At 46.1% G+C, this 27,106-nt stretch overlaps 1 protein-coding gene across 6 annotated transcripts in view; it reads left to right on the top strand.

Moving 5' to 3' along the window:
• ADAMTS17 (ADAM metallopeptidase with thrombospondin type 1 motif 17) overlaps positions 1-27,106 on the top strand; it is a 374,867-nt gene that overhangs the window by 207,829 nt on the left and 139,932 nt on the right. For all 6 annotated transcript variants that reach the window (XR_009399014.1, XM_059371667.1, XM_059371665.1 and 3 more), the window contains 3 exons: positions 5,273-5,439; positions 13,471-13,598; positions 26,588-26,708. Coding sequence is in view for 5 of the 6 variants with exons in the window: in XM_059371667.1 (XP_059227650.1) it covers positions 5,273-5,439; positions 13,471-13,598; positions 26,588-26,708 (416 nt within the window). In the remaining variant the exon portion in view is untranslated. The remainder of the gene's footprint in view (positions 1-5,272; positions 5,440-13,470; positions 13,599-26,587; positions 26,709-27,106) is intronic.

Below are 27,106 nucleotides of genomic sequence, written 5' to 3'. Positions count from 1 at the left end.
CAAGGAAGGAACAAATATGGATGAAGATGCCTCCCCTTTCCCCCCAACACACACCTAGGGATGAATTTCCTAGACTTTATTGGAGAGGATGAAATCAAGGCCCATTGGGTGATGGAGAAGTTTGCAGAGCTGCTGCACTGGTGGAACCCTCTGTAAAGTCAGTGAGGGGTGTTTGGGAGAGCTACCCAAGGAGAGAAACAGCATCTGAAACCAGGCTGGGGATTTTCCCAAGGCTTTGATTTATTTGGAAGCTGCCTTCTGGGATAAATGCTGCCCAGAGGGAGGTGGCATGCATTACAGGCCCCCACAGGAGTCTGTTGAGAGAAATTCAATACCACAACCAGAGACAAAAGTCTGTTCTTACTCTAGTGTCTCTCTGGTACCTTCTACTGACAAAGCTTAACATCACAACTGTGTGACTGGAGATCTTTAATTCCTCATCTGCTTCCTTCCTATCTAGCATCCTTTCATTTGAATCCTAAAGGACTCTCTTTAGTGTTTCTTATACAGAGTGTCTAGTATTAAAAACAATACATAAAAACTTCCTCAGTTTACCTGGAAATGTCTGAATTTCTCCCTTCTTTTTTTGAATGACAGTTTTGCTGGATATAGAATTCTTAGTTGGTAGGGTTTTTTTTGTTTGGTTGGTTGGTTGGTTTGGCTTGGTGTTTTTTTGTATTTTTGTGGGTTTTTTGTTGTTGTTGTTGTTATTGTTCATTTGTTTGTTTTTTGAGAACTTTGAATGTATCGACCTTACTGTCTTTTGGCCTTCAGAGTTTCTGATGAGAAATAGGCTCATAATTTATTAAGATTCTCTTAGGTGTTTTGTGTTACCTCTCTATTGCTGCTTTCAAGTTCTCTATTTTTTTGACAGTTTAATTGAAAAGTGTATCAGTGAGTTTATCTTACTGGAATTTTGTTGAGCTTCGTGGATTTGTACATTCATGTCTTTCTTCTAATCTGGGAAGTTTTCAGCCATTATTTCTTCAAGTAATCTCTATTCCTCTCTCTTCATCTTCTGAGACTCCCATAATGTGTATGGTGGTCCTCTTAGTAGTTTACCACAGATCCCCTCTATTCATGTTTCTTCATTCTTTTTCTTTTCACCCCCAGACTTAATAATTTCAATTGTCCTATATTCAAATGTGCTGGCTCTTTCTTTGGCTGCTTAAATCTGTTTCTGAATCCACCTGGTGATTTTTTTATCTCAGTTACTGTATTTTTCAATCCTGGAATTTGTTTTTCCTTTCTGTAATTTCTGTCTCTATTGATACTCTCATTTTTATCATATATCATTTTATGTATTTATTTATATCATCCATTAGTGCTTTGAGCATTTTTAAGACAGTGTTTTAAGTCTTTGCCTAATAAACCCAGTATCTGAGTTTGCTCAGGTATATTTCTGCTGGTGTATTTTGTCCTTTTGAGTGGGCCATACTTTTCTTTTCTTTTGTATGCTTTGTGATTCTTTTGTTGAAAAACTGGACATTCAAATCTTATAATGTAACTCTGATAATCAGCTCTCCCTTTTTGGATTTTCTGTTTCTTTGCTGTTGAAAGGTTTCTCTGTGCTGGGGATCAACCTGAAGTAAAAGCATAAGATATTCTCAAGCCTTTTCTAGCCTTCATCTTTTCAAGCTTCCTAAATTTTCCCATATGTGCAGTTGCTTTTGAATGACAACCCTTGCATATCTGGCTCCCAGAGGGGGGAAAAGGGGGGAAAAATGTATTGCTCTTTGAAACTCCCTGGAGGTCCCTTCAGCTCATAGGAGTTGCAACAATGGTGGCCACCCTCTGTCCCTGCATCTCAGAAATCAAAAGCAACACTGAATAGTCAGAACACAGAACCCCAGGCTCTTATTGTCCAGTCTGGCTGCAGCAAGACACACCAGGCACAGCTGCCTGCCTTGGGGCTGGAGTGTGGGGAACAGATAACACTCTCACAATAAAGGCTAAAATGCATCTAAATTAAACCAAAACTTACCAGCCAAGCTTTTTCCAGAAGGGTGTATGTTTTCAAATAGACTCCAGAATTTCAAAATAGTTACCTTAGATAGTCTTTTGCCAATACAGTTGTTGTCTCAGTGGAGAGATGGATTCCTAGTGCTTCCTACTCCCCCATCTTCCCTGACTTCACTCTCTCTTTTGGTCTTTTTAAGATAAATTTTGATAATTTAGTTCACCTCAGTCTACTGTTTGTTAAAGACTAGTCTGTGCAAGGTTCTGTGCATGAAGCTGCAGAAAGATAGGAGGAAGATCATAATCTAGCTCACCGTTTCACAAGATTGATGATAAGCAGCATAGCAGAGACTCAAGCATGGTCAAAAGAGGCTCCGTGTAGGAAGTAAAAAGAAGCTTTTTAGGGTAGAGGTGGCCTCAAGGATGGACGGAGAGTTGGGGGTACGGGAGGTGGGGAAGATGGGGTGGTGCACTAGATGGGGGCTGAAAGGGGACTTGCCCATGGGAGAAGGTTGGGCAGGGAGATGAAACAGGGTTGACAGAGTCCAGGAGGAAAGAAACCTGAGACACATGAGGTATCCCATGGACTACCCCTAACCTCGAGGCCCACTTTCTGCTGGATCTTTCTTATGTCTAATCTCTCCATCCACCTGCCACAAGACATAAAGGTAGTTGGTTTATAAGGGTCAGTCAGATGTAAATCTGGAAAAAGCAATTGTTAGAGATAGGTACAACGGAAGCTAAAATAAAGCTTAGGGACAGCTCAGGAAGTTAGTTACATGAGGTGCACAAATCTCAGTTCCACCCTACCTGGCAAACGTAGCTTGCCTCATTTTTCTAGAAACCAATTTTTATTTGAATTTGTATTTTTGATGTTTTAATTTGTATTTTTGAACTCCATTCTAGGTCAGGTTGGATTCCTAATAACATCAGGAATTTTTGCCCCATTCTCCCTGAATCTACATCTATATTCAGTGAGGATGCCTCTGATCCTTGTGTCATCCAGTATATCTGTCTTCTAAGGACTGCCATAACAAACTATTACTAACTGGGTGGTATAAACAACACAAATTTATTCTCTTTTAGTTCTGGAGACCAGACATCCAAGACCAAGGTCTTGAAAGCATTCGTTCTTTCAGAAGGCTGTGAAGGAGAATCTGTTCCGTGCCTCTCTCCTGACTTCTAGTGGCTTACTGGTGATATTTGGCATTCCTTAGAATATAGAAACATCACCCAATTTCTGTCTTCATCTTTGCATGTTGTTCTCCCCTCTGTTTCCATCTCAGATTTCCCCTTTCTATAAGAATAGTCGTCATATTGGATTAGGAGCTCACCCTGTTCTAGTATGATCTCATCTTAATTAAATACATCTGCAGTGGTCCTATTTTTAAATAAGGCCACATTCTGAGGCGCTGGGGTTAGGACTTCAGTATATGATTTTGGATGGACACAGTTCAACCCGTAACTTCTCACCATACAACATCTGCTGCCTCACCCGTCCCTTCTCTGGTCCCAGCCATGGGAACTAGCCTGTTACAGAGATGTCCTTCCTGCTGGTCCACATGGCTTTTCCCTTCTCTCTTTCTGCTACACTGTGCTTTGCAGCACAGGAATCCATTCATCTGTCCACACTTGGCATTCAGGCCCAGGGCTCTTGGGAGACTCTGTCTCCCTAAACATGCCATGCAATCATTTCTCCAAGATCCAGCTGCCTCCCTGGTGTTCTGGGAAGGAAAAAGAACAAAGGGTCTCTCTGTTCTCAAATCCCATAAGCCTTAGAGAGGTTTTGCTGTTTCCTGACTTGGATGGAGATCAGAACTCAGGGCCCCTCTCTGGGGCCACCAGTGTGTATAACCTTTCAAGGCTGCCACCATGCCCAAGTGAGGGGGGAGGTTGCCTGGTGTACATGAGGTGGGCATAGAGGTAAGAAGAGTAAAACCTTTCTTCCGGCTTCAGACATTTTCTCCAACACATTTATGTAGACCAGAACCTGGAAATGATGGCCTGTGGACCAAATCTGGTACACCGCCTGGTTTTATAAATAAAGTTTTATTGGCACACAGCTATGCCCTTTTGGCTATTCATTGTCTTTGTACTACAGTGGCAGAGGTGAGTAGTTGGGACAGAGACTGCATGGCTCACAAAGCCAGAAATAGTTGCCTTTGCAGAAAAATGTTTGATGACACAAACGCCTAGGACTTCTGCTTTGATCTCTCTCCCCTGAAGCAGTGATCATAGGGTGGCCTCATTGTCTGACTACAATGAACAGCAAAAGGAGGAAAAGAAATATTTGGGATGAAATGGTGATTGTGTCAAAACTTATTGCCCTGCCAACAGGTGTATGTAATTTGTGAAAAGCCAATGAGCAAAACAGTTGTGATTTGCATTCTTTTCCCCTCAATGCTGAATTTCAATAAAATCTTCAGGGAGAAAACACTCATACTCCTTCATGGTGATTTTGGCACTGTGGAAATGAAGGAAACCATTGAGGTTGCTTGGGTCAGAGCCCTATGAGGATGCCCTAGCGCTTCATGGAACAGCTGGGCAGACCCACATTTCAGCCAGCCAGACCAGGGTCCTGCTGCTCCTCCTCACTGCCCCTCACACACATGGGCTTGGCCAGAGAACACAGCTGGGTTTCTCAAACTTCTTGGAACCCCAGTCTAAGCACAGGGCCTCAGGGACCCAGGATGTGTCTTTGACCACTTGTGGTCTCGCACTTGCCCAGGTCCCCAGGTCAAAGTTGCAGAGCCGGGATCTGGCAGGTCTCTACCCTAAGCCATTGAACTAGTTAATGAACCATTCTGATTCTTCGCATTACAAAGTTAAATGAGAGCAGTTTACTCATTCTGAAATTTAGTGATCTCCAGAGTAGACCTAGGAGCCCTGTAAAGGTCTTTGTTTTATAAAAGACCAAAAAAAAAAAAAAAAAAAAAGAACAAAACAAAAACAAAAAACCCACACTCACTAAAAATTCCCCCTTGAGGTTTTCAGTGTTACAAATGGCCAAGTTTTAAGTTCAGATGAAAGACCCAGTTTGTGGATCTTGCTGAACTGATACCATATTCTATTTCCAGATGACCCTGATTTACAGTTCTTGGATGCATTTTTCTGACGGCTCACTTAAACATGCCGTCAGCATGGGACTTGGATTGCTGAGATATAATATGGAAGAGCAGAGGGAGGTTACTTTGGAAACTTGGCCAGACCTCTTCCCACCTGGCAAAAGGGGGGGAAAACAAACAAAAAAACTGAGCACCCCTGCTGTATCCATAGCACTGTCTGGTTAACACGGACCTTTCCTTCCTTCTAGGCCTGGTCCTGGGGGCACGCACTGCCTGGGAGCCAGTGTGGAGCATGCTGTCTGTGAGAACCTTCCCTGCCCCAAGGGCCTGCCCAGCTTCCGGGACCAGCAGTGCCAGACCCATGACCGGCTGAGCAGCAAGAAGAAGGGCCTGCTGACAGCAGTGGTGGTTGATGGTAAAGGCATACGGCACGTCCTTTCACAGTGCCCCCCTTCTCCTCCAAGAATGTAAACACCTCCTAGGAAACCTCATGGGGCTCCCCCTTCCCAGCCATCCATCCAGTGGGACGTTCCAGGCCCGCTGCGCTGGTGAGCAGTGGACTGGCTTCTGGAGCAGTGAGGTTGAACTTGGAGGACCCAGCCCTGGGAGATTTCTTAAAAGCAGCTGTGAGGTGGGTGGCAGACCAGAATCATCCTGCACCCCCATTTGCAGCAAGGTGGGAGTATTGGCAGCCTGCCGCCTAGTGCCATGTACTGAGGGGCCCAGGGCCAACTTTGAGGACAGAGAGGCTCTGCAGGCACGGGATGGTGGGCTTCTATGTCTGTTCTCTCTCTTTCCAACATTGATGCTTTCTTGCATTTCTTTTCTTGGTTCGTTTTGGGTTGGCTTTCACTTCTTGACTAAGGTGTTTAGGGAAAAAAAAAGTTTTGAGGACAGTTTACAACTCAGAGATGATGATAGGCATGGGTCATGTTTTCTTTCCAAGAGCTTTCTCTCCCAAATCAAGGGACTCTGCCCCATGGGCCATTGCAAGCATTTCCAGTGGCTGATCAAATTCTCGATGGTTTATCATGTCCGTAGGGTTTGTAATGTTTGTTGATAAGGACTGTCTGCCCCCCATGGCCTAGTTCAACGTCTTCTACACTTAAAATTCTGCTCATCTCTGGTAGACAAGACTGTATCCTAATGATGATGATATGGTCCTGTTTGTTGAGCACACCATAGGCCAGGCCAAGGTTAGCTCTGCATCCGTCATCTCAATTACCATGCAGAGCGAGCCATGCAAAGATGAGAGGTTATGGGTTACATGATGCATCAAAGTTCCTGCGGTTGATAAGGAGCAGGGAGGGACCCCTATTCCAGAGGAGCTGACTTGGAAAATAACCAGCTATCATCTGGCTTCCAGTACCTGAGTAAGACTGCGAGAGCGTGACTTTGTAAGTGTCGAGTGAAGAGGCTTAAATAAGAACTACAGTGACTAAGCCTGATTTTTACCAGCCTCTGAAGTCTTTTGCAGAAGAATGAGGTTCCTGTGCCAGGTCTTAGGTTTCTTCTCTGTGGTTTGAAGAACCTCTGAAATCTCCACTCTGCACTCTGCTTTTCAAGCTCAAGTGTGCGTAGCTTTGGGGGATTGGAGAGAGTAGGCCCAGGCATCACCAGCTATAACAGCCCAGACCCGCAGCTTTAAACCCAGCAACCTGACCCATCAGCTCCGAACCGAGTTGTAAAGTAACCTGGAATGTTCTCAGTTGTGGCAGATACCACCAGCCCACTCAGCTGTGGGCTCATTTAAAAGCCTCGGGGAGCTCCCCAGACTTTTTTCCTTTTGAAAAACACCACTTTTTGGAGCTGTGTGATGGGAGGTGCACTGTCGCTTAACCATGACTTCAAGAGAAGAGCAGCCCACATACCCTCAGCTTTGTCTGCAGATGAGGGAGAGAGGAGGCCCACCATCCTGAAAGGAACATGTACAGCTGGACGCTTACTGCTCTCTGCCTGGGCATTCTTCTGATGCAAGAAGACCCAGGAGGCTTCCAGATGTCTCGAGCATCTTCAGACCCCTAATCGGGAGAAAGTGAACCCAGGCAGCAGAGGCTACCCTGTTTCCAGTGCCATGGTGGGTTCTGATGAGGGGCAGCCTTGTTTCCAAACCATCAGCCATCCCAGCCTGGACAGAGACACTTTAGGTCCACTGTCCTGTCCTTCACTGACTCTTGTCGGGAGCAAGAAGAGGTCGGCTCCAAGAGGGACTCACCCCATTCCCATTTCCACTCAACTGTGCACACAGCCTTGTTGTTATTCTTTCCTTGGTCTGCTTCAGCTTTGCGTTCTCCTGCTCCTTTATTCAGTGCAGAAATCCCACTTAAATGTCTGGTTTTCCACAGATTTCTCCAAGTCGTTATTAAACTTCTGTGTTTGACTTGTAACCACTTTTGGATTGCTGAGCTCCTTAGGTCCCTTATCATCCCAGGGGCAGAAACGGATGTCTGCCCTGGATCCCCCACCCAGGACGCTTCACAAGGCAGCTATCTGGGGAAGCCCACCAGGTTCAGAATGTGTCATGACCCACTCGCTTTTCATTTCTCTCTATCAAAGCAACAGATCATTACAGCCAGAGTTCGACCGCCTTTGATCTGAAAAGTGCCACCCTTTCTGATAAGGACAGCTAAGGGGAAGTAAGCATTTTCTCTTTGAGGGAAAGACCCCAAGTTCAGGCCTTTGCAAGGCTAGCTTGACATATCCCCTTCTGGGGTGGAACTGTCCTGACTTCTCACAGATTTGGTTTCGTTTCCCTCTCAAATATAAACAGAAGCCAGCATTTTTAAAAGGAGCATTTCATAAGGATGAAAACAAAATAACAAATGGCCAATTCAGAGGGCAGAGGGGAGAATACAGATTAGAAGTTTGCTCCTCTCAAAAATCAGCTTATAAAAGGCACAATTCTAGCTCAGCCGTGATGGGAACGATTCCTGTGGTTGGGCTCTGGGCTTTCTCGAAGCCCATTATGACTGCCCCTATTCATAGCATTGCTATCACTGTGGAATTCTTTGGCGAGTGACACACAGTTCAAGAAAGGGGAAGCTATACTTTTTCTTTTTTCTCTTACTGAAAAAAAAAAAATTCTTGCAGAAGTAGATTTTCCAAGGGAGGACTCAGGACCACAAATCCATACCACCTCCAAAAGAAGACAAAGGCTCTCCTTAGAAAATAGTTCTAAGTGGGAAAGCCTTTAGACAGAAACCCATGGAGATGGCCTGTTGCCAAACCCACCCCATTTCTACTTTCCCCGTGGAATCTCATTTAAGTGGAAACCTTCAGGAGTTCTGTCCTTCCTGCCCAAGCCAGCAGGCCACATGCCCACTGAAGTGTCAGAGGGCTTGGCTAAGGCCGTGTCTGGACATGGAGGTGCATTCCCAGCTCCTCCCGGGCTGGCATGGCAGAACCCCCTCTGGGGCTGAGCCTTCCAGGGTATGGAGCACAGGATGGTTAAGGTCTCTCTAACTCCAATTCATTCAAGCCAACTGGAGTTGCTTAATGAAAAAGAGAGGAGTTGTTGCAAAGTTGTGGGGTGTCTCAGATCCCAAGGGCCTCTGAAAATATCAGGACCTCTCTCCATGCCCATCACAGTTCGTGTTTGTGAGTCATTTCTTCCTATTCCCAGCTGAAAAGTAGCTTTCTTGTGACTTGTCCACATGAGGCTGAAGCGTGACCCACAACACTTTGATCCTTTATCTGAATCTTTTGGGGCCAGATGTGGCCAAAGGATTTTTGGTGTTAGGTAACAACAGCACATCAACCATATATTACCAATACTCCCAGTGGGGTCCAGGGAAGCACCCCACAGTCCAGGGAAGTACAGGGATGTCTCTACCAAATAACGCATGAATGGTCTCTAACTGGAATTCTGAACACTACCAAAGCCTCATATTAGTCAAAGCTGTTTTTGCTGCCAGATGTGTTTACCACATATGTAAGAAAATGCTCACAGTTTTCAGAGCTTTTTGGAATTCTGGATTATGGATAAGAGAGTACAGACTTCCTTCAGGTTCATCAACAATGAGTAGACACAGCTGCTCTAAATCTGAATTTTAGTGCTGATTTTTCAAGACTGAGACTCTGATTGGTCCACCTGCAATCAGCTGGCCTCTGTCAGTCTGTCAAGTTAAGGCCTTATGAAGCATAGCCATGAGGTCGTGATGGAGAGATAGACTCTGACTGGTATAGGTATGGTCAAGTGGCTTCTTCTGATCCAGTGAACTAAGGCCTGGCTGTAGAGTTATGGTAGGCAGCTTTGGGGACAGGGGACTGGGCAGCCTCCTCTGTATCCCCCACAGATAGCTAGACAGAGCTAGAGTGAGCACTTGTGATGGCCTCAGAATTCCTTGGTATCTCTTAGTAAGACCTTACAACCACTGGCAGAAAGAGAATAGCAAGAGTACTAAAACCCACAAGTGTCCTCTTCACCATGGAGTACCAGGGGGATTCCTCCTAGCCTCCACTAACCAGATAAGATAATATGGCTCTCAAACCCCTGCGCTCATCTCCCCTGCCTTATCTGTGGTTTTCCCATCCAAGCATAACTCCTGGCAACAAGTCAGTCGGTGAGAGACCAGGAACCACACCAATCAGTCCAGCCTCAATTAGAATTTCGTTTGCATCCCCATCAGCCATGTAAAAGGGATGTTCCAAGCTTCTTTCCTTTGAGTGTATGGTTCTATAGTTCTTAAGAAGATTTGACCTCCTTCTGTACTAAGAATTTATCTGGGGATTCTTTGCCCACCCAAGGTAGCTTAGAGAGGAATATTCAGAGAATTTTGAGGGGCTCCTTTTCAAGTTTTATAAAGGTCATCCCGAGTCCTTTCTGGAGATAGTGCTATACTGTCCTAGAGGTATGGAAGTGCCCTAAATTCTGAGCACAGACCCCAGAAAAGGAGATGGACAAATGGGGAGTTTCAGCTGAGCAAAGGAAGGAAGGGTTACCTCTGGACTCTGTTCTATAGTCTGGGTGTCCCCAGCTGCCTAAGCCAAGGAGGACAGTGTCTACAGCTGGGAGAGTCCAGTGTAGGTGGAGTTGATTGTACCTGTTTGCCTGGGGTAAAGGCCAAAATCCTTCCATCTGAGAATCTCCATTTTCATCTGAGAATCTCCATTTTCCTGATGTTTAAAACAGAGCCTAGACAAACCATCTTCATCCCCTCCAAGTCTGGTCTTCCTACTTGCCACAAAAGAACCCCTACTTTTCTACCCAAATCCCACTTCCATTTCTGCTCAAATCAGAGTAGACACTCAGAAGCCAGAAACATTCATGAAACTGGTGGTTTGCTTTCACCAGCACCATTTTGCTTCTTGGTATTTGGTGCTACTAGCATTCTCTGTCAAAAGAAAACTAGGCTGGGACAAAGAGACCAGGGTCTGACCTTGCCTGTCAGGGGACTCTGGGTAGTCACACACCTCATGTGAGTCTCCCATGCTCATCTATAAGATGGAACGATGACAGCACCCACCTGAAATGCATAGATACTACTTAGCATGCTGCCTTTGACATAGTAGATAATTAATTTCATTTATGATTTTGTCAACATCAGCACCATCATCACAATAATTACTGCTATTGAATGAACCATTTCAAAGCTCAGTTATTCCAGCACTTCAGTTTAAAAGTAATTAAAATCCGTAGTTTTCAAACTGCTTGGACCGGAAGACCCTTCTTTCCTTAACAGTGAAACATAAGAGAAAGCCCAGTGTGTGAAGAAAATACCCCATCCATTCAGACTGGGAGCTATGGTGCTGCATTCTTCCAGTGGTTCCCCAAGATGCCAATGGGAAACCTTGGGGTCCCAAGGACCTCAAAAGTTTGACCTCAAAAATTTGGTCAAATGAACCTTCCAGAACGTGAGCTCAGTTTATATTTTAGTCTCTCATACTTCTTCCACTGGCTGCCTTCCTGGACCATTCCATCTAAATGGAGGGACAGCTGCCTCTAGCCTGCTATCTGGGGAATTGGGACATTCCTTCCACTTTATACCTTGCCCTCTAACAGCTCAGGCCCTTTTCATGGGGATTTTCACAGTCTGCCTCATCTGGGATTTTCTCTGTACTTGTCCATTAAACTACCACGAAAAGCATACACTACTCATCTTTCTTTACCAGTAGTGCCCAAACAGTACCTTGTGTGATCAAGGGACTCAGTTCCTGTTTTTTGAATGAATCAACTCTAAAGCATCATTACTTTACTTACCTAGGAAGTTCTTCACAACTCCCCTCCACAGCACCTCCACAACTAACTAGAACAAGCAAGTTGAACATATCTATTGAACCTTTGTAGTTTCTTTCTAGTGTTTTAAGGCAAGACTTCTCACGGGGCATGTTGGTCAACAGAGCTCCATGGGAGAGGAGCTGTGGAAAGCTGCTGAACATGTTTATGGCTTTCTGAATGTCATTCAATCATGAAAGCCCCAGAGCCTGGGTGAGACAACACATCTGCTTTGACAGGAACTATCCAGCTGGAATGCCAAGATCTTCTGAAGCTAAGTCAACTCCAAAAGCCTTTTTCTACCCCTGCACTTGCTTATCTGAGACCACTGGAAAATGAGCCAGTGGTGGAAACAAAGGGACCGACAGAGGCAGCACAAAAGCATTGGTGTTTCTGTTTCTGGAAGTTTCTTTGCAAAAATAATCACATTAATGTCATTAGAATTAGGTGACTGAGAGAGAGAAAGGAATGTATTCCTCTTTCAGAGTTACATAGAAAAGAACAAAATCCATTCATTTATTTAAAAATAAGCTTGAAGATTTTCTCCCAAGATCAAGAACAAAGCAAGGATTTCTTCTTATACTGTTCCTTTTCAACACCATACCGGAAGTCCTAGCTAATGAAATAAGATAAGGAAATTGAAAATATACAGATTGGGAAGGAAGAAATAAAACTACATTTGATGATGACATCTACACAGAAAATCCTAAAGAATCAACAAACAACAACAACAACAACAAACCCAAAAGCTTCCTGGAACTAGTAAATAATTATAGCAAGTTTGCAAGATACATGGTAAATGTACAAAAATCACTTTCCTATATACCAGCAAGGACCAAATGGGGTTGAAATTAAAAACATAGTACCATTGACACAAACACCCCAAAAATGGCATATTTATATATAAAACTGTATGTGCAAGATCTATATGAGGGAAACTCTGATGAGTGAATTAAAAGAATTAAATGGGGAGATATTCCATTTTAATGAATAGGAAGAATCAGTATTTGTCAAGATGTCGGTTCCCCCTGACTTGATCTATAGATTTAGCACAATTCCCATGAAATCCCAGCAAATTATTTTGGGGATACCATCAAACGGATTCTAAAGTTTATATGGAAAGATTAAAATATTTACCAAGTCCTTCTGTAAGCCATGTCCTTGGCCTGGCCTGGGGACAAGAGATAAAAATCTCAGTCCTTTATCCTCTAAGGTCTTGCAGTACTATCAGTTCTTCAGTCTAAAGATAATTAAAACCTATCCCTTTCAAACTCTTTTAAAAATGGAACCCATCTTATAAAAAATCCTTTTGTATATGGAAGTCACTCAAACACTCATAAGACAATAGGATAATGTTTAAGGGCTTTGATGGAGGTGTATGCAAAGTGCAGTTGGAGAGTCTATGTCAGAGATGGCATGAGAGGAGAAAGCTGTGGAGTGGAACCTTCTGAGGTGTTAGGAAAGTTCCAGAAGCTCTGCAGGGAGGGATTTCCAGGTAAAGGAACAACCTGGGCAAAGGCAGGAGGGCTTATCATGTTCTAGGAGCTCACTTGGTTCCAAGAGCAGCAGAAACCAGGGGTTTCCGTCCCATCAGGTGACATGGCTCTTATACATTGTCCTAGAGGCCCCTTTTGTTCCTGTATTTTCAGCTCAGCTTCTCCCAGAACCTTCTCACCATATATATCACAGCCCTACTGCTTTTATCCAGCAGCTGGTGGAGCACTAAAGCATTTAACAAAAGCCACTGCTGTGGAGACATCCACAGGGCCCACACCCCCTCCTACCCAGAGGCATTCTCATTCACCTTCTCCCCCTTTTCACCCTCACAACAAGAGAAGATCCCAGGATCTCCCTTGATACATAGTCAGTTCACTCAGAGGTCAGCACACAATAAAATGTTCCGCCTGGTGTTTTTAATGCCTTAAGGAAAAGGAATACTATATCTTTGCAAAGGATGAAGAGAATAAGGTAAATAAGAACCCCCAGAGCCCTCACTCACATATCTTTCTCCGTTTGCTGTGTGGAATGTTCCAGGGGCCAGCTGCATGCCTCTGAGGAACATGTGCTGGGCTTCTGTGACCTTTATTTTATATCGATTGACCTCTTGTCCTCTGGGCCACCGCCCACGTGCACCTGCACCCCACTTGGCTCATGTCTCTCCAGCACCTGCCCCTTGCGTGGCCCACACACCCCTTCCTCCATCAGTGTTCACTTCCCCCTTTCCCTCCTCAGATAAACCATGTGAACTCTACTGCTCACCCTTTGGGAAGGAGTCCCCACTGCTGGTGGCCGACAGGGTCCTGGATGGCACACCCTGCGGGCCCTATGAGACCGACCTCTGTGTGCATGGCAAGTGCCAGGTAATATGTTTTCCTTGTGTCTTTGGTGCGACTTTCTTTGGAGGGGAGGCTCCCTCACCCCCAGAAGTTTTTGGTACGGTGGGGGGAGGAGCGGGCAGAGACCTTGGGAGGTTTGGGGGGGATGGGTCTTCTCAAGAAGGCACTAGGGGTGCTCTCTCCTGCAAACTGGCACCCCTCCTTCCTCAGCAGCAACTGAGCATGAAGCCCACCCCAGGCCAGCTGGAGAGCTGAGGTGGCTGAAGAAGAGTGGCAACATGGTAATCTTAAAAAACTTTAAAGTAACTTAAGCCATTCCTACAAAGGGCTAGAACAGGTTGAATACTAAGATCAGGCTGGAAGATGCATGTGAATGTGTTATTGGACAAGCTATGTTGCATTTAGCTACCAAAGACAGAGTAGAACAAAGCTGACTCCTTCATAGGTGGTACCCAGGGAAGCAGTATGCCCAGTGCAGTATAGTCCTCAAAGCCATCCTGGTGTTGAAAATCTGTGACTCATTAGAATGAATGATAAGTGTCATTTACGAAGACAACAGGAAAAACAAGGAGGGAGGGAGAGACGATGGATGGAAGCTCATCTTCCACTTGTGTTAAATCTCCCTGAGCTGGGGGCACACTAGAAGCTGAGCCTTCCCGAGGCAGCGCTCCCCAACTCAGTGTGATAGGACTATTTTTCCCTAAGAAGAAGCATCCTCCTGATGTGTGGAACTGGGGAAGGGAGTCAGGAGGCTGTGTATTTCCAGTGCCCACAGAGCCACGACTCAGGTAATGCCACCCTCCCTTATGCCACGTGTGTTGTATTTCCTGATGATTCAGTTTGACCTGCACCTGTCAGGAGCTAGTCCCCAAAGCCCAAAGCAAGCAGATGGCTAGCAGGAGAGCTGTGCACTTGGCATGGGAAGGAAAGCCAGGTCTTGCCTCCAGTATTCACTTTACTTTGTTTGGCCTCCATAGACCAGCACCTGCAGCATGAGAGTAAGCAAGGAACACACTCACCAAGGGCTCCTGGGGGGGGGCTTCTCATTTTGCTAAGAAAAGAGAAGCTGCGTCCCAGAACCTGTGAGGTCTCCATGCCTCCCAAAGTTAACACCCAGCTCTGATGCTCAGTATCATGGAAAAAAAAACAAAAAAACAAAAAAAAAAAACTGAACAATTGTAAATTCCAGGGGTCACTGGGGAGAGAAGCTGTCATTCCCCCTAACTGTACTGGTCCCCATAAGGCAGCACATCTTGCTTGTTCTCTCTGCCTCCTGACACCTGATGGAGTAAAAGGGAAAAAGGCAGAAACACACAGACACAACTTCTAGGGTAGTTCCTGTGGCCATTTCAACCCTAGTGGATTTTTTTTCCCTGCAAAGTCCAAACTAGTCCCAAACTGAGATTTTTCAGGAAAAGAACTTGACAACATCCAGGCATTGCCTGGCTTTATTATCAAATCCAGATATGTGTCAGTGATAGGCACTGGGTGCCTAAGAGTCTTGGCAAGGTGTCCTCCAGGGGAAGGAGGCAGTGACAGTGGTGGGGCTGGTAGCCCTCAAGGCTACAGTGTTGTTGTAGAGAATGTGCAGAGCTTGGAGACAGCGTGAACACACGTCTTATCCTTGTTACCGAAATTGGCAACATTTCTCTGTAAAACTGCCAGTAAGTCAAGTGCAGGATTTTTTTTTTTTCTTTCCTAAATTCTACACTTACGCCAGCCATCCTACAGCACAATGATGAACAACCAGTGGGGTCATATGAAGTCGCAAGACATGATTTCAGCTGAAAGTGATCAGTGCCAGTGGGCCCCTTCTATGACCTTTGTTCTAACCCCATGCTTTTCAATGAGGAACTCTTCCCAGTGCCATGACAGCAAATGAGCCAGTTTATCAATCAGAACAACGTGGGTGAGCTGCTGCACGATGGCTCTGACAGCCTTCAGTCTGTGGTCATCTGGGACCATCCAGCCAGAGCCTGCCCTGCACTTGAATGTGATGGCAATAATATAAGTATTGCCTTTCTGTTCCCAGAAGCCACCCCATCTCTGCCTGGCCCCTGGTCTGCCTCCAGTGCCTTCACCCCCATCCTGGTCATGGCATTTACTGACCGCTGTCCTAACCAAGCACCACTCCTCAACACAGGTGCAGACAGTGCCCCTTTCTCCCCAATGTTTTGTGGCAGGTGGGCTGGCTCAGGGTCATCGGAGCCTCACCTCTCCCCTCGTCAGTTCTCACAAGTACCATCTCCTCTGGTAGAGGAGATGAACCCCAGTAATCAGCTGCCTCCAGTCCTAGCAGAAGGACAACATTCCTGATAGGTGGTGGCAGCATGTACACATAGGCGCCTCATGAGATTAAATCCCCGAGAAACCACTCCCTTCCTGAAGGAAGTGAAAATATGACCTGTAATTTTACTAACCGTTCTTACTCCTCAGAGAGAAACCATAAAGCTTCAGGAAATCAATTCTCACAAGAATCCAACTTAGTAAAGTCATAGTTAATGAAGTTTTATAATAAAGTTGAGCATGCTTAAATAAGAGTATGAGATACCAGGGCACCTGGGTGGCTCAGTTGGTTGAGCATCTGACTCTTGGTTTTGGCTCAGGTGGTGACCTCAGGGTCGTGAGATCGAGTGCGGAGTCTACTTAAGATTCTTCCCTCTTCTCGCCCCTCCCCCCTGATTTCTCATGCTCTCTCTCTCTCTCATAAATAAAATCTTTTAAAAGATAAAGAAGAGTATAAGAAATTAAATACAAGTATATAGTATTGATGCCTTGTTACAGTAATTGCCAAAGTAGAATATTCTGGATTCCTGTGGTACTTGTGAATGATTAAGGCAAGGAAAATTGATGAAAAAGAAGAACAGTAATAAAAAAAAATCTCAGGAGTTCAGTAAGCTGAGGATCTGTACTTATTCATCAGTACTGTAACCTGATTATACAGGATAAAAGGTAGGAATCATCCACATTTTATATAAGATAGCGCTTACAGAAATATTGCCATGGTTCACTTACTAGCTTTTTCCTCTGTTCCCTTAAGCTATAAATTTTGCTATTTTGGGGTGGCAGAAGGAGTTCTGGGAAATTTTGAGAAGCACGGTGACTAGTTGGTAGAAAACGGAGGGGACGAGAGGCTCCCAAATGGCATTTTGAGCAGATTCCACTAAGCTTCAAATAGCAGGCTGATTCAAACCATAACATCAAACATGGAAATACCATTTTATTCTGTTTTTATGAGGACTGAGTTAAGTTTCATTTCAGTGAGTCACAAACTATTTAACATGCTGAAATGAAACTTAACAGCACTCATAAAAGTGGGAGCGAGTCGGGGAAAGAAACACAAACATTGTCTATTTTTCAGCAAGTCTGTATAAATCAGGAGTTCCATCATTCGTAATTCCTATTGTTGGCCTGCAGAGGCAAAGAAATCAAGTTAATATGTTTCTAATGTGCGACTTTGCCTCAGAGCTACTGATCTTAAGTGAGCGAGTCAAACTGACAGATCTGGATATACCTGAGACCAGGTACACTTGGCTTTTCTTTAAGGCCTCACCAGCTTGAGTACACGTGTAGACATCATACTCCAGTTAGGGTCCCACTTGCTTGAGCTCCTAATCTGTGTATGTGTCTTGGGCTGGATGAAAACCAGGAAGACCTTCAGGTCCCATAAGCTTTAGTGGAGAGATTATGTTTGGTTATCTTTGTTCTCCCAGCAGCTGGCTTGAAGGAGAGCCTTTGATTACATACTGAAGGAGAAACCCAGGGAGTGGATGTGTGGGTGGATGGGTCACTTGCTCTTAAGACTTTGTGATTGTGGAATCTGGAGCCCATTTCAGAGGACAGTTTTCATTATCCAGCATTTATTGGCCTCCCATTTTGTGTACAATGGCCCATTAAGCAAGTAGAATTACTGGTGGAATTTAGGAGGACTATAAGACTCTGGCCTCAGAGTCCCACTGTGTAAAGAAGGGTAATAAGCATGCAGGAAAATATACCAGGATCTCGTGCTTGGGCCTGTATGTCAACAACACCCTCTGATTGCTCCTGCTCCCCATGTCATGACCCTACAGAGGACTGTTGGTGCTTAACCTTTATGGACAAGCAGTGCCTAAAGCTCTGAAGTCATTCCCTGCACCCCTTCCATCTGATTAAGTTCCCTTAACAATTTCTGGGTTAAGCTGGTAGATGGAGCCTCACATGTGCTCCTCTCCCATGACAGGACTCCACTAAACTGATAGTAAAGGCAGGAATGCACAAACCATGATGGGGAAGAGAAACAGAGGTCACTCTTTGACAAAAGAAAGATGCCATGTCTTTCTGAAGGGTGGAAGAGAATGGAAGTTCCATTGAAGGAACAAAGCAGCAGAGGTCAGAACAGGAACCAGCAGAGTTACAACAGAAAAGAAAGCAGAATGCTTGAGGGCATCTAGGACTTGGGAGGGAGAGTAGGTGTGAGGTGTTGGCTGCAACTGAAGAGAAGGCAAAGAGTCAGACAACATGGCTGGCCATGCACTTGGAGCTTGACGTGCTGTTGCGTAATGATCTTCACACCTAGTATTGGGGCCCTCCTTTTCAAAGTGGTGTAATAAACTGTTCAAGGGCAGCTGGAGCAGGTATGTGACCTTCATGCTTGGGCACAGCACTCACCCTCCTGAGTTGGGGATTGGACTCCAATTTCCCTCATGCCAGTCCCAAATGGAAGCCTACCATGCAACACCTCCAACCCCATATACAGAGTCACTCAGTTTACCTTTCTGTACCTCATTCTCAAATACAAGCGGTCAACCAGAGATCATCAGCTCTTTGATGACCAAAAAACCAGTAACAGGAATAAGAAAGATGAAGAAAAATGCAGAGACACCGACCCTGGCACAAAGTTAGGATAATCTGCAGCCAAATTATCAATCAAGCACAGGAACAAAATAATTTGAGACACAGAAGAACTCAGAAATTTTAGTTTTCCTGCATTCATTCTGAAGAAATCATGTGTAGTTTAGCCAAACAAAGGTAAAATCAAGAAGACAAACATAGCAAGGGGTGGTGCAGCTAACACAGGAGCCCAGGCCATGCTGGGCTGGGTGCCGTACTACTGACCTAAAAGCTTTCAGTTAAAATTAAAGCAAGAAGTCAGTGGCATCCCTCCAACAGAAGAGAAAGAGTTGTAGTAAGAAGATAGCTATGAAGTTAAAGAAGGCAAATGCTTCTCCTGGCCAAAAGCAAAAGCAAAACAAAACAACCAAAGACCATCCAAACCTGTATGAGAAAGTAAGTCCCAATTCAAAATAGGAGAGAATAAACTTACCCACTGGGGAGGGGTTGCTGGCAGGTTCAGGGCACAGAAGAGAGAGGCAGAGGACCCATTCTGAAAATCAAAGTCTCCTGTTCCCATTTTGCCCCAGGACCCAGCTTTGGTAAGAGACCATCCTTCTTATGCATTCATTGAATATCTGTGATGTGCTTAACACCATGCTGGCTGCTGTGTTTGGGCATGGGGGACAAGAATACAAAGAATTGTAAGACATTGTCCTCCCTGTGGTTGAAGTGTATCCCGAAGATAAGACTTACCCATGCAAGACCCTAACAACCAAGAATGAAGTCATGATTGAGAGTCAGTGAGATTTGATTTAGACGTAACAGCACATAGGGTAGAACTTGATTTATTCATTCATCAGAGATTATTGAGCACATTCTGTGTGCTAGATGTGCAGTGGCAAACAGGACCAAGGGGGTCCCTGTCCTCATGCAATGTATAAACAAGGAACACATAAACTCACAAACATGGTCGTTCCAAGGACTGATCCATGTGGAGAAGAAAATGCTGTCATAGGTTGAGAGAAGTTGTAGCTGAGGAAGATTGTGAATGGCATGGCTTTTCTCTCCAAGCAGATCGCAGCTTTGTGAAGGCAGAACAGAGTGCTCCTGGCAGAAGGTGGCTCTAAGGCTGGTGGGTTCCAGAAACAGGAGGGCTGAGTGGCAGGTGCTGGAGGGAGCGGCAGTGAGGGCAGGGGTGTCAGGCTCTGGGCCATATAGGGCCTGGGAGGTTGTGACAGGAACCTAGATTTCATTCTGACAGGAGTGGAGGGATTGAAGCAGAGTGAAGTCATCTTGGTTATGGAGAATTGGCTGTGGTAGGGTCTGAGTGGAATCTGGGAAACCAGGTAGGAGGGTGTTAGGGCAAGACTGAGAGGCAATAGGGCTTGCAGCAGGGGAATGGTAGGAGATTGGGTTCAGTGTGGATTTGAAGGAGAAGGGAGGTGAGCTGAAGAGATGAGCAGGTATGATGTGGTCACGGAGGGTCTTGATTTCCTGGGCCTTCCTGGGCCTTCTTCACCCTGGGCCTTCTCATCTCCTTAGGGGAAGATTAATCTGGCAGCACAGGAGAGGAAACAGGTACTGTAGGTCATGCTCTGAATCATCAGGGCCTAAACTGGGCTGTGACCATGAGCATGGCGAAAAAGTAGATACCAGACGCTTTCAGGAGAAAAAATCACCAGTTCAAAGATGAGGATGGAGAAAAGGCCACTGGATGTGGTAACGAAGAGGTTGTCCGTCATTGGTGATCTTCCATCAAAGCAGTGTTGGGATTCCAGGGGTAGAATCCAGATTTCAAATCACTAAAGATCGATATTCCTCACTTCTGGGGAAAATGGCCGCCCTGACACTGGCTCATCCTGTGCCCTGCTCCAGGCCACAGTGCTAAGCACTAAAGCTTTTCTAGGCTTTCTGCATGTTTCACAGGGTCTGTCTCTACTAGAAAGAACTTGTGCTTTCTCTATTAGGTCTCCGCTATCTTGAGCTTTTGATTGATTATGCCCCGGAAGTGCCCTCCCCTGGTGTCGCATACCCTGGTTTGTCAGAACAGTGCTCCCCACTGCAGACACGGACCAGGAACTTTAATACTTTGTTTGAAAGCTCAGCAGTGGATAGCAGGAATGGCTAGAGTATGCAGAAAAGTAACTGCTGGGGATCACTAGGAAAACCCAGGGAGATTCTAGAGTTTATTATTTGCTGTTTCCTTTGGTTTGGTCATCTTTCCCTCTTAGAATACCAGACTTCATAAGTACAGTTGTTAAAACTCCTTTAACGTTTGGGGTGTGCTTGGGTGGCTCAGCCAGTTGGGCATCTGCCTTTGGCTCAGGTTATGATCTCAAGGTTCTGAAATCAAGCCCTGCATCACGCTTCCTGCTCAGTGGGGAGCCTGTTTAAAAAACAAAACTCCTTTAATATTTGGAATTAATGGGGCGCCTGGGTGACTCTGGGTTAAAGCCTCTGCCTTCGGCTCAGGTCATGATCCCAGGGTCCTGGGATCAAGCCCCACATCAGGCTCTCTGCTTATCGGGAAGCCTACTTCCTCCTCTCTGTCTCTGCCTGCTTCTCTGCCTACTTGTGATCTCTGTCTGTCAAATAAATAAAATCTTTCAAACAAAAATGAAAAAAAAAATTTGGAATTAATTAAAAAAATAAATAAGTGGGGCACTTAGGTGGCTCAGTTGGTTAAGCATCTCACTTCTGATTTCAGCTCAGGTCATGACCTCAGGGTCATGAGGTCAAGCCTGGCTTAGGGCTCCATGCCCAGCATGGAGCCTACTTAAGATTCTCTTCCTCTCCCTCTATCCCTCTCCATGTCAGTCTCTCTCTCTCTCTCCCTCTCAGAAAAATTCAGAACTAATGACTTGAACTGAATGCTATCATAGCTTCCATTGTGGGGAAAAAAAATCCCAGTCCCTTACAAGCATATTCTATATCATTTGCATTAACTCTGTGAAAAGGGAGGAAATGCCACTATTGGCAGGTTAGTGTGACTGTTGTGCATTGCTTCTCAGATTTACTGCTCTTCAGACACTGGCATCCTTTGTGTGCCCTGCCTTCAAATGCACTCAGTGCTGAAAATAATACCAAGCAGAGTGGGCAGAGCACACAAAGCTGTCCCGGCCCGAGTGCCCTGAAGAATTAATTTAAAGGGTGACCCTGTGTGTGTTCCTGTTTGCACCTGATCTGAGAAGCTCCCTAGGGCAGACAGTGACCTGCTGCATTGATATTATGGGAAAGCCCACCTGTGGGTGAGCCTCTAAACACTGGCTCTCCATGCATCTTTTACCAAGAGGGACAGGGGAAGGATGTGGTCCTGCCTACCTTCTCCTTCCCTCTCTTCCCTTTTTGGAGAGAGCAGGGGTTCCGTGGAAGAAAAAGGGATAGAGGACAATGACCTATTCATCCCCAATCTGCTCAGACAGTGGAAGCTGTCCCCCAACCCCCTAGAAGGAAGTTAGCCTGTGAAGGAAGTTGGCGGTCTCCATCTGTCCTGACAGCACCCACCCATCACCAGGGCCCCAGGCAGTGAGCCAGAGCAGAGGTCATTTTCTACTTCTGAGGTTGAGGTTACTACTCTTGCTTTAAGAATGGGGAAACTGAGGCTCATATCCAAATCTGTAATCATCCTCAGGATATGTGTTTTGATGACAACCTTGAGCATAACATTTAGGAAGAGAAGCTGATGGCCTACCTGCCTGGGTAATTTAGCCCTAATCCAGAAGGACGTTAGCTACAATTTGAAGTGAGGGCTGAGGATAGCTTTGTTCTTAGAGGTGAAGTCTTAATGAAAGAAGCTGACTTTTAAAATGGAAACAAGATGCTGCTTAGGGATAAAGGAGAAAATAACAGAGCAGTTTCCCCTGTATCCAGCCTTTGACAACTTAAACATGTTAAGATAACGTAAATCCTATAAGCAAGGCTTTTGAAGTCTCCAGGTCAGAGTTTCTGTTTCCTTGGTGGAGAGGTGTAGAAGTGTACCCAGCTTGTGAGTAGAAGGACAGAATATCCAGGTGATCTGTGAGGCCCTCAATTGAGGGCATTTATGGTTTTGTGACTAGACATTCTGTTGTTATGGATCTTCCCATGGATCATTTCCTTGGCCTGAGCACCACTGTAAGGAACCTCTGCTTCCTGAAAGTATAGGGGAGCCAGCTTCTGTTGTCCCGTGGCTCAGCTGGGGTCCCTCACATCCCTCCGGGATGCCTCAGCCCAGAATTGCTTTAGCTCGGGGTGACAGAGGGTCGAGGCAACAGGACTTAATTTATCAGTGGAAATTCATGACGAGGGTCTTTCCAAGGGGGTGTGGGTGGAGAACAGGGAGAGTTACACAGGTACACAGGACACAGAAGGCTTGGCATCTGGTAGCAATGGCTACCTCCATGAGGATTTCTATCTCTGAGCTCCAGACCTAGGACAGTGGACTCCCAATATGTCTTGGGCCCCTAGCATCACCTGGGAACTCACTGGAAATGACGAATCCATGGGCCCCACTGCAGCAATGGGTGACCTGCCCAGCCCTCGAGGTGATTCTGGCCTGCTGGCAGTGGAGGACTCCCACCCTAGGCCATCTTATGTCCCTGGGCCTGGGAGGGCTTCTTCCTACCCTAGAAATTGACTACTGGTCAGACTGGGGCAAGTTGTTCCTTTTAGGCTATCGAGAGCACACAGAGCCAGACTTTGTCCGAAAGGACATAGCATTTTCATAGACTAATTTTATCCCCCATGACCAACCAAAAAATCTGGTTTCTGAAAGGATCCCCCCCGTATCAGATCCAGATCTAAGCCCACACTCTTTAGATGCTATATTGGGCCTCTTGAACAGATGCTGATGAGGATGGGGCCCCCTGGACTTGCCTGTAAACATCCCAGACCCTCAGAAAAGAGTCAAGGGCTAGTTCCCTGCAGGCCGAGCATGGCCCAGCATCCCCACAGACATCAGGCCTTGCTGGACTCACAACTGACTTGTTCTTCATCCCTGAAAAAAAGGAAATCAACTCGAAACATTGCATTTACTTCAACTTTGGAAGCCATGAGGTCTAAATGGGTACTGGTTGGGGCTTTGCTGCCACACAGACGTATACATGTTCCTTATACTGTGCTCCAAGCCATGACAAGAGTCTCATGAGGGGTAGGAAATTGCTCCAGACCTGCGTTTGCTTGTGTGGGCCAACAGCATCTGCCAGGGTCAGCCACAAAGACACCACATGCTGGTCTGGGTGTGCAGGGGCTTCACAAGCCCTCACTTATGCCATGACTTTTCCTCATCACTTGTCTCTTTCCCACCAAGGTCCTTCTTTCAGGGGACTTGGGGGAGAAGTGGTTTGCTCATCCAGGAAAGTGTGTGCTCTCCTAAGGGCCCTTCCTCCCACTGAGTCCCTGTCCCGTTTCTTCCTGAAGTACCACCCATGCCTGCCCTTTCTGCTTTTGGGTGAATTCCTGCTCTGGCAGATTGCAAACACACGCTTTGCCCCTTGTCCTGATCTCCCAGCCAGACCGCAGATGGCCTTTTGAAATCCTAGCACAGATTCTCCCTTCACATTCCCTTTCCCTCCAGGTGGCGTTTCTCCTGTTCCTTTAGCTTCTTTATTCTGAACATTTCTACATTCTTGCAAACCCAGTTGCCTTCAGAAGGAGCCCCACGCTCTCCAGAAACTCCCAGTGATCACCAGTCCCTGGCTGAGGATAATCAGGGGAGATACCCAGCCATCCCAGGACTGGGAGGCGAGAGGTGAGGGACTGCTCCTGGCCCCGCCAGACAGCTTGTTGTGTGGCCTCAGATTTGTCAGGTGCCATCACTGGGGCTAGGGAGGGAAGCTGCCTGGACAGAGTGGGGTGTTAACTTAGAGCATCTAGAAAGTGTTTCATCAGGAAATTCCAACTGAGGAACCAGACAGGGAGTAGATAGCCAAGCCAGAGGCTTACTATTGCTGAGTGGGAGTGTGGTTTAAGGAAAATAGGAAGCCCATATAGGAAAAGTCTAGAGCTGAAAGCACCTGAGAGATGGGGAAGGCACATATCAGGTCGGGGTGACATGAAAGAGATCAGGGTTTAGGGAAATGGATGAAGCTCTGAACACATAGGAGCAATATAGATGGGCAGCACACACATGCAGGACCCCATGGATTTGCTTCTAGGTCCTTTGCTGAGCATGCTGGTTGAGCAAAATTTTGGATCTTGGCTGCCTTGGATTCTTAGCCTACTTCATTTTATATTGAGCAGCTTGAAAGATCGGCCAGTGGTCCAGACCCTGAACTGTGGCAGCTCCTATAATGTGCTCCAGGTGCCAGGTACCCTGCGGCAACTGGTCTACCTCTGGGCCCCCCTTGGGTGTTCTGCCCCAGCGAGGTGTTGCAGTCTGAGCCAGTTACCATCTGGGTCTTCATGTGTCACCTAAATCTCCTCAGCCCTTTCAAGTCCACTTGCCTGCACTCATTCCTTGCCTGGCTTCTGGCTGCTAAAGGCCCCAGCCTTGCCCTTGGCCTGCATTTCTGTCACTTTGAACACATTTGAATTTTTCTTTTCTTCCTTCCCCCTAGTCTCCAAATGCTGCTCTTTCTCAGTTTTCTTAATGGTCATTTTTGGACTCACTTTGCTCAGCAGTTAGCAGATCTTCAGGTCTTCTCCGAAACATATTCAGTTATGCTACCATTTTTGGATGCGCAACAGTAATTTTCTCACAGTTCTTCCCTAAGGAAATGATAGGATCCCAGGATGAGACTCTGGGATTGTTGCTTAGGAGGAACACACATTCATCCTTCACAGGGCATCCCATCCTGGGGTGGTTTTCCAGATATGGTCCAGACGAGCAGCAGCAGCAGCAGCCTCGCCTGACAACTTGTTAGAAATGCACAGCCCTGCTGGGCACGGGATCCAGCAGTCTGTTTTGATAGCCCTCCTGGAAAGGTGGATGCACATTCCTGTTGAAGAACCAGTGCAGGGTGCCTGGGAGGCCCAGTCGGTGAAGCATCCCACTCTTGGTTTTGGTTCAGGTTGTGATCTTATGGGCCATGGGTTCAAGCACCTCATTGGCCTCCGCACTCAGCAGGGAGTCTGCTTGAGAGTCTCTCCTTCTGCCCCTCCCCCTACTTATGCTCGCTCGCTTGCTCACTGGCAAATAAATAAATCTTAAAAAAAAAAAAAAAAAAGACCAGCGCTACCATCACAAAGCATGTGTATTCTGATTAAGTTATGAGCCATGGGGCCAAGAGGAAGTTGCTATAGGAGTGGGTAGTACAAGGAGAGAAGCACCTTGCTAGCACCCCTCCAAGCATCGTGGGAAGGAGCAAAATCACCTTGGCCTGAGTTAATCTGGCTGTTGACTCCTTTACGCCTTAAAGCACCAATCCCTAATGCAGGGTGATAAGGAAACTCGGTCTTGTTCTGGAAGTATTCACTTCGGGGAAAAAGTGGAGAGGGGAGTTTTAGCAATTTAACTACTGAACAATTAAATACTCCATGTTCACCATACTAGAAATCTCGATATGTTGTTTTGCAGAATATAAAACCCATGCATTTGTTTTTGAAGGGAGAACAGGAGTTCATATCTCCTTCCCACTTTTCATGAACTGACTTGGGCTGTGCTGTCCAGAGCCACTCAGGGTCAGGTTACTCTTCTCTGATCACACCCAGGCCTTTTTGGAAGGGGTCTTCTTGGGCTGGGTCTTAACAGAGAACTGCGGGGGCTCATTCCCAGCCATGTCTCAATGAGGTCTGGGCTTCCTGACCTCAACAGGAAAGTCAGGGTGGTTGCTCCAGACTATTCTGATGGCTCTTCCAACCAAGCCAGAGGTTGCCCCATGTAGCCCCAAGGGAAATGTGAATCCAGTGAAGTTGTGGCCGCCCTGAAAGGTGTGTGGGAGTCAGAGGCTGGCATCTGCCTCAGGCAGCGCTCGGAGGGGCAGGCTTCCAGCCTCAGTGGGACTTCTGAGGACTTTTTGCCTTCACGCCCCCTCCTCTCTAACAAATAATTTAAAAATATGTATGACAACTATGTGGATATAAAGACAGATAGACTGCGAGCTAGATTCTATTCATTTTTTTTCTCTTCTGATTTTAAAATATTTTGTCGGGCCTCTCAAAAGATGGTGGGCCCCAGGCACCATGCTTGCTGGGCCTAGTGGAGAAGTCAGTGCTGCTGAGATCCTCTTTGAAAATCTCTCCGAGTCTTAAACCTGGAATAACCCAGCCCTTTGGTCATTCAGAAAATTGGCTGTGATGGCATTATCGGGTCTGCCGCCAAGGAAGACCGGTGTGGAGTCTGCAGTGGGGACGGCAAGACATGCCGAGTGGTGAAGGGTGACTTCAGCCACTCTCGGGGCACAGGTGAGTGTGAAGCCCAAGGGCAAGATGACCCTGGCCTTTCTAAGGGGGAGGATGGGTGACGGGGAGACCCAAGGGCTTACTGCAAGTGCAAGACAGCCTATGGTATTTATATGCTTTATTCCCTTTGCACAAAGCCGAGGATCACCTGCCTTCCCTGCATTCACTGATAAGGGCTAGTCGGTGATAGATAGGCGACCTGGCCGGTCAGTGTGAGGACTGCTGAAAGGCAAAGAGAAAACACGTTAGCCAGAATATCTTGAGGTTCCTAGATGTGAGTAGTTTGCCCAACCAACCAGCCCCCTGAAGCTTCATGTCAGCCCATCTTCTGATGTGATGCTACGCCATGTTGTTTTCACCTACAGATAGAAGAGGTTTTCTCAGAGTTTTCTTTCAGTTAA

The sequence above is a fragment of the Mustela nigripes genome, chromosome 13, assembly GCF_022355385.1.
Source record: "Mustela nigripes isolate SB6536 chromosome 13, MUSNIG.SB6536, whole genome shotgun sequence".
In the NCBI taxonomy this organism is placed as follows: Eukaryota; Metazoa; Chordata; class Mammalia; order Carnivora; family Mustelidae; genus Mustela; species Mustela nigripes.
This window is presented reverse-complemented; position numbering and strand designations above follow the sequence as displayed.